Source organism: Typha latifolia, chromosome 6 (genome assembly GCF_019914945.1).
Source record: "Typha latifolia isolate L0001 chromosome 6, TyphaL0001v2, whole genome shotgun sequence".
NCBI classification, from domain to species: Eukaryota; Viridiplantae; Streptophyta; class Magnoliopsida; order Poales; family Typhaceae; genus Typha; species Typha latifolia.
The window spans coordinates 9,575,647-9,587,718 of record NC_133091.1 but is presented as its reverse complement, the minus strand read 5'-3'; the positions used below and the strand labels follow the sequence as shown (position 1 = coordinate 9,587,718).

The 12,072-nt window shown below is 37.1% G+C and overlaps 1 protein-coding gene across 1 annotated transcript; it reads left to right on the top strand.

Moving 5' to 3' along the window:
• The first annotated feature begins 2,091 nt into the window (after positions 1–2,091).
• LOC140790114 (uncharacterized) lies at positions 2,092–3,908 on the top strand. Its single transcript, XM_073140043.1, has 2 exons — positions 2,092–3,605; positions 3,680–3,908. The coding sequence occupies exon 1, from the start codon at positions 2,246–2,248 to the stop codon at positions 3,527–3,529; it is 1,284 nt and encodes a 427-aa protein (XP_072996144.1). The 5' UTR covers positions 2,092–2,245; the 3' UTR covers positions 3,530–3,605; positions 3,680–3,908.
• Positions 3,909–12,072: the final 8,164 nt, after the last annotated feature.

Sequence of the window (12,072 nt, the reverse complement as noted above, 5' to 3'; positions counted from 1 at the left end):
ATTATTCTCAAAATAAATCCTGTTTTGTGTTTTAAAAAAATAAAATAAATATTATTTAATATAAATAATAATAAAAAGTTAAAGAACTTTTACATACTAAAGTATAGCTGCCCTAAAGAAAAGAGGTGCACATCTCTTTCCTTTAGGGTATAGCCAAGAACCTCGTTCCTACGTCACTAGATAGCACAATCCTTCAACTCTTCTATGTGAGAACCACACTCTCCTAATTCAAATAAAATAATATATAAGAGAAAAGTGAAAGATAAAAGTAGTCAAAGCTTTCTATTTGACTTAGAATTTTATGTTGTTGTTGTTGTTGCTGTATTTCTTATGAACAAATAAGATATTTATAGATATTTGAGATTTTTTGAATTTCTTCAAAACTTGTAACTCTTAAATAAATTCAGTCCATTAATTATTTTAAAATGATCGTTATGGCCGTTACAAAACTTTTAAATTCTTGTGACGTTTGAGTTTTAAATTACTTTGATTACTAATTTCAAATTTAATTAGAATTCTAAAATTAATAACATATCCTCTGAATATTTTATTGAAACTGCACAGAAGTTAATTCAAATAAATTTAGCTAATTAGATAAACTCTAATCTTCTAAACTATATAAGCAGAACAATTAAGATAACTATAGTCGATCTATCAAACATAAATCTCCATAATGTGATCTGATTTAACCCGGATCGCATCATAATTTACCATCAAGGTTTAAATGCACTTGCCGCATGGAGTTGAAGCGGTGGTCGAGCATGGTGAGTGAGATTGTTGACATTTATATGCTCCTCCTACAATGCATTAGCTAGTGTCAGCTACTGTAGATCATTAGCTATTATCACCTCTTGTAGTTAGAGGTAGAGGTAGAAGGAGCGGTAGAAAGATAGCTATTACGGAGCAAGACAAGACAACTATACATGAGCCGACTATAGAGGAGCAAATTAGCGAGCAGACTATACTAGAGCAATTAATAAATGTAGACATGCTTACTTCACAACTTATGCAAGAGCTGTCTACATCTTATGACCCAGGGTTGCTTAAGAAAAAAAAAAAAAAAAACCATGACATTTACTATTTTATATACTAGGAGGATAGATACTTATTTTACGAACTTGAAATATTTTAATGTAAATATATTTAATTTAGTGGTTTTACTTTTGATATGGTTTAATGTGAATTTACTAGTTTTTCGTGTGTTTTGTGGATCCTCAAATATATATAGGTGTTAAGGTATCACCAAAATATCTTTATTATTGTAAATGTGTTTGAATATATTTTCCTTTAGAGTGGACTGAAAATTGTTTGGTGGTCATGAGTTTGGAAGCTTTGTTATAGTTGTTTCTCGGTAAATTTTTATTTGTAATTTTGTTTGGTATGTCTTGAGAATTATTGATGTGTTTGTAAATGTGTAAATGTGTTTATAAATGTGCTTGTAGATATTGTTCGAATCAAGTAAATCGCTTAAAAGATTAGCGTTTTGAGTTATAATGGAAGCACTTATCTCTTAAGTATTTTATATCATCTTCTAGAATACTCTAGTATACCAAAATGCTAAAATCTTCAAAGATTTCATAAAACGCCCAAGTGTTGAAGCATTTTACATAAGTTTAACTATGGTAGGTAAAACGATCTTTTACGAAAGCGCATAATGAGAAACGTTAAAATATTTAGAGTTTCGTTCTTTTAGGTAAAACGCTAATAAAATAAATGATTTCTTTGAAGGTAAATCATCAAATATTTTAACATTTTAAGTAGTACTTCATAGTCCCCCGTGAAGATAGTTCATTTTGATAAATTAAATTTGAATGAGTCTATTTTTGTCAAAAACTCCAAGTAGAGTAGGAAAAAAAAAATCCCCGACATTGCTTCAAGAGGCAGCAATCCAATCCCCTGCTGCCCCCCCACCCCTATTCGAGTTGTTGTGATTGAATGATGGCGCGCAGCGGGCGCGTGTCCAACAAAAAGCAAGGCAAAACAAAGTGGGCTGGTGGTGGTAGTGAGAGGTTGACATGCTGACGCACAGTAATTGAGTCCTTTATAGTGGTTACTTTGTCCCTCTCAGTGGAGAAGCTGACCCTTGCCCTCCCTTCTCTTTCCTCCCAGCAACAAATTTCAAGCGTTCCCCAATCCCCACTATAGCAACACGAAAAGGAAACCCATCCTCCAAGACTCCACTCAACCCACCCTCTCCTTCCCCAAAAGTTCTAGGAGTAGGAGGAGGAGGAGGAGGAGACTTTGTATGCAAACCAACACACTCTCCATTCTCCTACTTGCATGTTCTTCTTCTCTTGAGATGGATTCCTACAATCCCGGCAACTTCTCCGGCCTGCTGGATATACACGTCCACCATGCTCGCAACATCCACAACATATGCATCTACGCAAACCAAGACGTCTACGCCAAGTTCTCTCTCACTTGCAGCCCCGACGACGCGGTCTCCACCCGGGTGGTCGCCGGCGGCGGCAAGAACCCGCAGTTCGACGAGCACCTCTCGGTCAAAATCCCCCAGCCGGAGTCCGTCCTCAAGTGCGAGATCTGGATGCTGAGCAGAGTCAAGCACTTGTTGGAGGACCAGCTTCTCGGGTTCGCGCTCGTGCCGCTGTCTCTCGTCGCGGCGGCGAAGGGGAGGCTGATGCAGGAATTCACCCTCTCGTCCACTGACCTCTGCCATTCCCCGGCCGGGACAGTTCAGATGACGCTCTCTCTCGATACGTCGACCCTCCCCTTGGATTCTTCCAACACCGGCTCGTCGATTAGCTCGGAAGTCGTCCTGCTCGATCCGGTGGATTATGGTAGGATTGAGCTCCCTGACATCAATGTTGTGAAGGAAAACCAGCAGATGGTTTTGGAGTACTTCGACATGGCGTCGAACAGTTCGGTTCGCCCATCTGCTGCGCATTTCCTCTATCTTGGGGCTTCTTCTCATCAATCAATTGAGGATTATGACATGATCATGGATAACTCTAGAGAAGATGATAACAATGATGGTGGGTCTGGTTCACCTGATGATAGTATGCATAATTCGGGGCCTTTCACGGCTTCTACCACTACCAGCTTGACTGATGATAGGACTTCTATTGATTCCATGGATAAGAAGATCGTGGTGGATTCTATCAGCTCAACTGCTGAGGCTATAAGTCAGAGCAATCAGACCTCGCCGGACACTTCGACTTCGAACAGCACTCCTGCTGTTGGCGAAGTAAAGGAGACGCAAGGTGGTGTCAAAGAGAAGGATATGGGCGGTAATGTGGATTCCACTTCGGTGTTCAACTCCCCATTGGGGAACATTAATGTCGAGGCTGAGCAGATTGCGATGCAGCAGCAAATTGTTGATATGTACATGAAGAGCATGCAACAGTTTACGGAATCGCTGGCGAATATGAAGCTCCCTATGAATCTCGACAAACCGAGATCTGAAGATGGTGGGGATGTCATCCAGGGCCAGGTTAATAACAATTTGGATGTGGAAAAGAAGAAGAAGGATTGCTCCAAGGTATTCTATGGCAGCAGGGCCTTTTTCTGACCAAATTTAGTTATCTACTTCACTTCAAGGATTGAATGCTGCATGATGGAGGATACGTGAAGGGTACTCAATTAAGGTGAATGTTTCCTACTGTTACTGTCAATTAGTACCTATTTAGATGTCCTTAACTTTCATATTTATGTGACACAGATCAGGCATAACATGATCAGCTTCCTTGTCACTTGTCTCATAATAAGTTTTTCATACTTGGAGTTGAAGAGAGAGAGAGAGAGAGAGAGAGAGAGAGAGAGAGAGAGAGAGAGAGATCATCCTGTTATCCTGCAATTTTACTTATCTATATTTAATGCTTCCTATGTATTCGATGATGGTGCTTTAGCTGCAAACATGATTTAGAATATTCTAATTGCCAGTATTCTAAGCTGCGGAGTCTTACTATTGATCAACTTTTCGAGTTTTGCTTCTTGGAGAGGTCTTCTTCATGATGATCATGACTTGATATTCTTTGTGAATTCTGAAATATATATCATTCATTCTGTAAGATAAAGTGCTTCCTTCCTTGATGACCAATTACTTCAGCACTTTGTTATCCTCTGAAGCTTGTCATTGAATTAGTTTGTAGGCTATGATTATGTCAAATAAATTGAAAAAAGTGCATCTACGTATACATAAAGTGATATAAAAATCAGTTTTTAGATAATGGATCTAATTAAATATCCTTTTCCAAGAGCTAAGATGAGATCACATGCAACATCTTGAAATCCTTTTTAATTAATTGGATGTTAAAACACATTTTCTCAATCTTTAGTGTGAAGAAAAGAGGAAAAATATAAGACTTTTATATACATTGGGACCTCATGCCACATCTTGAAATATATATAACCAAATGACTCCAAGTAACTTTAATAAAACAGTTTCTTCTTTTCTAGCCCTCAATTATAGATTATAGTTACTTTGGGTGCCTTAGCAGCAAGGAGGAAGTAGGACAAGAAGATATGAGAATACTTGGTTTGAGAAAGAACCTTTAATTACTTGAAATCAAGATGAATGGAGGAAAAAGATCTATAAAATTATCTTCAAATACATACTAGAAGAGTCCAAGTGAAATAAAGTTTGATAAAAGAAATTTAAACATCAACTAAACTCGAAAGCTTAAGCTACTAGGTGATGGCCGAAAAGTCTATATAAATATTTTCTACTTTTTGCTCGTTTTCTGATGTAGGACTAAATCCTCGCATTTGATACTTGATAGATCTATACTTTGACAAAATACTGTTCATGAATTATGTAGGTTATATAGACTTGATTTAAACCTTCCAGTCTCAACTTGACTTGAGCCTTAGCTGGGACAAGTCAATGCATCTTGTAAGAAAGGAACTTGAGCATGAATATTCAACTCTATTTGGCTAATTTGCTGCTCTTATTTTGTTGGTTATGAAAGTCTTTTTGCTTGACTTTGGTATACAGCTAAGCTTTGTTTCATTTTGTTGGAGAATTATTGGAGCCTTTCTATGGAAAGATTCTTGCAATTATTAGTGGATGTTTCTTACAGTCATTCAAACATTGAAAAGTATCATCTAGTTTGTTGCATAATTTCTCTATGTGGGGACATATATGGCATCGTTTTCATGTTTGTTGCAGCACTGAAGCCGAAAATTCCGATGTAATTCGCACTCTATTTTTCAAAAATTATATTCTGATGATCCACTCTAGAATTATTAATTGGGTTCCATTTCGATTGGAATTAATCCACAACCAAACAACCAAGTCAAATGTTTCGCTTATTTGACTACATATTCACCGAAGTAGTTAGGTAGGTAGAAGTCCCAAGTAGAAGAAGCCAAGGGGTTGGTTTTATATTTGGGAATTGTATAAAAAATACTCTGTGTTTTACTTCTAGTATTATTTACATCCTATTTTAATGGATGTTTATCCTTCGATTAATCCTAAAATGACAACGAGTTAACTTTATTCAAATAGCAACAAACACAATAGAAAATATTTAAATACCTAAAATGTCTGTCATTAATTTACTTTTGAATTTGATTTGTCTTAAGTTCTGCATCTATAGTTAACTTATCCGTATATGATGTTATGAAACTAGCGGCATAATATTTTTGAGGCATTAAAAGCAAAATATATGGTTTAAACAATAAATTTCTAAATCGTAGAATGTGAATGATTATAATGAAAAATATAGGGTGTTTTTTTTTTATAAATTTTTTTTTTACTTTAGGCGCGCGTGTGTATATTTGATAGAAAGGCTCAAATGTTAGCTAGTTGGATATGAAAACAATAAGGACACAAAACAAATACCACAGCTAAATAACTATCCAAAACCTAAAATTCTCTCCAACTGACATGAAAATGATATATTTTGTATTATGATTTGTTTTGTACCCAGATATTTGAAAACAACAAGGGCACAAAACAATACCACTACTAAATAACTATCCCAAACCTAAAATCCTCTCCAAGTGACATGAAAATGATATTTTGTATTAGGATTTGTTTTGTACCTAGGTATTTGAACTAGACTAGCCAAGTTTAAAATTAGGTCACTGGGTTATTGGTTCAACTATTGAGTCACTGGGCTGGACCAATATTTATCTAAGAATACTTAAATATTTAAAAATCTATATTTGTAGTTCTAAATAATTTTCAAAACAAAAAAATCTTTAAAAAGTGAACATTGAGAACAACTAGATAACTTTAGAAACATGAACAATCCAGACAGTTTGCAGAAATTGTCCAACTTACATGGTTGATTTAGTACGTCGGTTAGTTTTAATGAATTAATCTCTTTTTTAGTCCTACAACCAAATTGAACCAAACTTATGGTTGATTTAGGGGTACACATAGTGGTGAAAATAGGTCAAATTAAGTTTGATGCAACTCACTACCCGACTCAGATTGTATCAGATAAGAATAATAAAATCCTATCCGATCCGAATAGGGATATAGATATGGATAGTCTTTTAGAAAAAAATTCAAGTTCAGATCTGAACATGGATATGAGCAAATGTAATTTTGTATGATTCGGAGTCGGATATCAGATATCAGATATTCATTTAACTACAAAATATAAATAACTAAGTTACTAGCCCGAATTGCAATACCTAATCTACCTCAAACCAATATACTAACATCAACACTAACCCTACTCGGCTACCCTTATCTTCATCTCTTTTCCGCATCTTTTAATCACCCCACCTCCAACTAGGGGTGTAAATGAGCTGAGCCTGAGCAAGTTGGCTCTCCTCTAGCTTAGGCTCAGCTCGGAATTAATTTCGAGCCTAAGGGCAAAGGTAGGTGTAACATAAAAAGTGAGTCATAGCCTCGGTTCTAAGTAAGGCTATCAAAATAAATGGGTAGCTCGGGCTCGACTCGACTGAAGCTCGAGCTCGGCTCGGCTAGAACCGGTTCACTCAGGCTGTGCTCGTTAGGCTTGGTATAAAAGGGATAAGTCAAACCCTAATAAATCCCTAATTCCCAAATCCCAATCTTCCTACCGTTGCTCCCAAATTCCCAAATCCCTCCTCTACAACGGCCCACCTCCTCCTCATCCTCCTCCTTAAGCCTCCGTCTCGTCGTCATCCTCCTCCTTCACCAAGCCACCACCTTACCTACCAATATTAATTAAAATGGCAATGGGAGCTGGACAAGGCAACGAAGGCATGGGCATGATGATGCCCCCCCACCGGCACCAACATGGAGCACGACACAAGCGGTGGCCATGGTGATGGCACCATGATGCAAATGACCTTCTCGGGGAAGCATATGCAGGTCCTGTTCGATGGCTAGCCCGGCGACCGCAGCCTCGGCATGTACTTCCTCTCCCTTGTCTTTGTTGCCGCTATAATCGAAGCCCTCTCCGCCATCTATGGCAGCCAGAGGGGCGTCTCCAATGGTGCTCTCGCCGTTGTCAATGGCATCTGGATGGGCCTCGCATACATGGCGATACTCGCCATCACGCCCTTCAACGGGGGCACGCTCATCGTCGCAGTGGTGGGCCATTTGCTGGTTCCTCCCTCTCCGAAGCTTCCAATTTAGTACTAGTGATTAAGAGACTAATTATAGAAGCACCTCCAAAATTTAGAGCAGGGTGTAAACAAGCCCATCTAGTCAAGCCTTAGCGAACTAGCTTTGACTCAAGCTCGACTTGAAATTTAAATCAGGTTTGGCTCAAGCTGAGTTGAGAAATGTCAAACCTGAGGTTCAATTGAGCCCAGCTTAAGTCGCGTATTTTATTTTGACACCTCTACCTCCAATGAAAGAAACATCAAATCCTACGTGTCACATCTATCTTTTAATCGGCGGCCTCTTCTATACGGTTACTCGATCTTCATCGGTGAAAGTTGTAGTGTTTAACTCCTTCGTCGAAATCTCAAAATCACCACCCTATTGTTGCCATCTTCAACTCACCTCTCCGATTCTACACCGCCATTGCTTCTCTGCCATCACCAAGTTCCATCATCATAATTGTGTCATTGCTTCACTAAGCTCCATCTCCTCCCTCCTCAAGCTTGCTTTTACCAAGCTCTACATCCATCACTACTCTGCCGCTTCACCAAACTCCATAGCTATCGCAAAATTAGGCTCCTCAATTTTAATATTTGGTACATGAGTTACCTTGTAAGTAGATCTTATCAATAAAACAATAATTTAGGTTATAGATTAGCAGTTCTGTTTAGATGTGTGTATCAACATGTCTCTTAATTTAAGTTAAATTATCTATATATAGGTAATTTGATAGATCATATGTGCATGTCGTCTTATAATATCCTATTCTTATGATCTTTCTTGCGAGACCCAGAAATAACAAGTATGCTAAAATTTTGTTTTATCTAGCTAATTGACTCTAAGCTTTGATGGAATCTTGAGGTTAAAATAATTTTCTTAATTTTGTTCAGTATTTACTAAAATGAAACTATTGATTTATCTTAATTTTGTTCACTATTTACTAAGATGGAACTATTGATCCATCTTAAAATAGTTTTAGTCTTTGGAATATTTTCACCCATTACTTTTTATTTTATTAATAATATTATATTATGTAGAATGTGTTATTCTTTTTTATTGTTAGTGAAGTATTCTATGTTGTTTGTAGAAATTGATTTTGCTAATTTTATATATTTTATATATTTATTAGCCACGTGATTTTTACGTAACTTTTTAGCTAATATTTTTAAACAATATACAAGAAAAAATGCCAATTTTTTTTAAAATAATATAAGCAAAAGAAGCGCACAACACCATAAGCCACAACAAGACTAAAATATATATCTATACACCACATATGCAAATGCCCCCCTTATAACAGTTACAAGCCATCTAACTTATTTTATTATAATAAAATAAATAATAATTGAATTAAAGTAATCCACACCAACTCTACAACAAAGTCACGATCATCTACTAATTTAAAAATATTTTCACCAAAAGTTGGTTAGTATAAAACTCATCAAGTATACAACTCTACAAGCTAAAAGTAGTGTAAAAAATGATGCAACACGATATATATATTAAACATGGTCACAATGATGCATTCGACAACATGCCCATATCTATAGCTTACATTTATTAATAATGGAACACATGATATACATCAATCAACCATTTCATCTATTTTAGACTAGCATAGAGCTACAACAATAAACAATATCAAATAACATTTATTGAGGAAAGAAGACAACTAACAGTAATTTTGTCCACCCTTTGCCCGTCGAAAGCATGAAAAATTGTACGCCATCCAAACTAAGAACCTTCGTCGTAAGCCTATCACATGGTCAACATCGCACATCGGTGCTGCCCACCCGAGCTCTCGATTCTAAGTCATAGCACCATATGTATGGTATAAGTGAGTCATAGCTAAACGACGCTCGACCAATACATCATGGGTACCGCTAGGTCTATGACCCCTACCTCTCAATCATAGTTTAATATTATCTAGTGTCTAGCCTTCATACTCAGCAGTGTTATGCCTGCTCTAACTAACGCACATAGTGTCTGTTGGTTCTTCTTGATCTCATGACCTGTCTTTGGTCGATAAAATATAAGTAATATATATATATATACTCTACTCTCTAACCTTGGGCTGAGCAAGTAAATATGCACTGTCGAGATAAGACTTAATTATATGGTGGTATGTGCAAGTGCTTACGTGATCAATATCATCAATCATACAATATGTACATCGAAGTTATCATGCACTATGAATGCATAAATAAGTCATGCATAATTTTGAAGTAGTAAAAATAAACATAATTATGCTGACAAGTAAATAAATATTTTGATACGATCTGACCACATAGATTAAGTCGATCAAGTCAAATTGAGTTAGTTAATTAAATTTATCTTATTACTTTAATATTTTAAATAAAATAGATAATCCACATGTTGATCTAGTTCATAATATCTGTATCAAAGTCGACATTCCTTAGACAATGATTAACACATGATCCAAGACAACGAGAAAAGAGCAACCATGGAGGACCAGAAACTCATCTACTTTCCTATAAGAGTTTCTTCGGCACTTCCATCCTAGCAATCATCGTCGATGATAAGCCACCAACTTGGGCAAAGGCAATTTTTAAAGAATTTTCTAATGAGCTCGATAAATTTACTGCAGAGAGTGCCGAGATGATTGAAAATGCTATTTAAGCCTTAATGGCAACCTTTCTAACTTAGCAAGGCCACCCCATGCTGCCAGCACCATCTATTATGGTTGAAACTAGCGAGCCGCCGCCATCAATACTCAATCATGAGGGAGGGGATGAGATGGCCCAAATTGCGATCTCAGCCCCTCCTCTAGCTACAATAGAGACCCCTCTAGCCCTATAGACCCTCTCAGATGCTGCTGCCATGTCAAAACATCCTACAATAGTGGCCGTGGAGTCGTCTTGAAGGTTTTCAATGCTAAGAAAGCAAGAAATTAAACTAAAAATATATTTGACTATAAATAAATGACCTAGTTATCGTAAGTGCAAGAAACAATCTTAATTAGCATAATAACAAAAGGAATAACATAATACCTTAGATTTGATCTTCAAATCAAATAAAGAATAGTTGTCTCGCTTATTAACTTCTTATTCCCTTCTCTTTCAACAATTGCTGTGCTTTAGCCCTTCAAATGACAAGCCTCCTTAGGTATCCTCTCAAAGATTAAAGAAATACTTGTATCTCTAAGGCTAGTGAGAGATTAACAAGTAGAGCCTTAATCGTAGTTTAAACCTTTTTATAAATTTTCTAAAATTTTATTGAAGGCTATTTCTCAACACATGAGAGGAGGAGAGAAAATATTTTCTTAAAAATCCAAACTTTGTGGATAAGAGACTGGTTTAGAGGATGGGCTTGACATCAGAGCCAATCTTAGGTTTCGACATAATGATTGGAGACGGCACGACCCTTCAAGCAAATAGCGTGTGTCGATGGGCAACCTTGAAAGTCCAAGAACATGCCTTGGAATTGGATCTTTGAGGAGCGGATGTCGTGTTAGGTATTCAATGGCTCTATGGAAGACTAGGAACTCATCTCCTTTCCTATAGGAGTTTCTTCGGCACCTCTATCCTAGCAATCATCATTGATGATAAGCCACCAACTTAGGCGAAGGTAATTTCTAAAGAATTTTCTAACAAGCATGATAGATTTATCGTAGAGAGCGTCCACCATCTACTATGGCCGAAACCATCGAGCCACCGCCATCAATACCCAATCATGAGGGAGGGGATGAGATGGCCCAAACTACGGTCTCGGGCCCTCCTCTAGCTACGATGGAGACCCCTCTTGCCCTATGAATCTCTCAGATGCTGTTGCCATGTCAGAACATCCTATAATAGTGGTCGCCGGGTCATCTTGAAGGTTTTGAAGCAAGGAATTAAACAAAAATTGTATTTGACTCTAAATAAATGATCTAGTTATCGTAAGTGCAAGAAGCAATCTTAGTTATTATAATAATAAAACGAATAACATAATACCTTAGATTCGATCTCCAAATCAAATCAAGAATAGTTTTCTTGCTTAGCAAATTCTTATTTCTGTCTCTTTCAACAATTGTTGTGCTTTAGCCTTCAAATGACAAGCCTCCTTAGATATCCTCTGAGAGATTAAAGAAATACTTGTATCTCTAAGGCTAGTGAGAGATTAACAAGTAGAGCCTTAATCCTAGTTTAAACCTTTTTCTAAATTTTCCAAAATTTTATTAAAGGCTATTTCTCAACACATGAGAGGAGAGAATACGTTTTCTTAAAAACCCCAACTTTGTGGATGATAGGCTTGTCTAGAGGATGGGCTTGACACTGGAGTCATCTTAGGCTTCGACGTGATGATTGGAGATAGCACGGCTTTTCGAGCAAATAGCGTGTGTTGACGGGAAACCTTGAAAGTCCAATAACATGCCTTGGAATTGGATCTTTGCAGAGCAGATGTTGTGTTAGGTACTCAATGGCTCTATGGCTTGGGTCCCGTTACATTTGACTTCAAGGATATGTGGCTTGAATTCAAGTTTAAAGGGCAACATGTGTAGTGGAATGGGATTCGGCAAGGTACAAGCGCCAATTTACAATCGATAATTGGGCTGCCTCAAA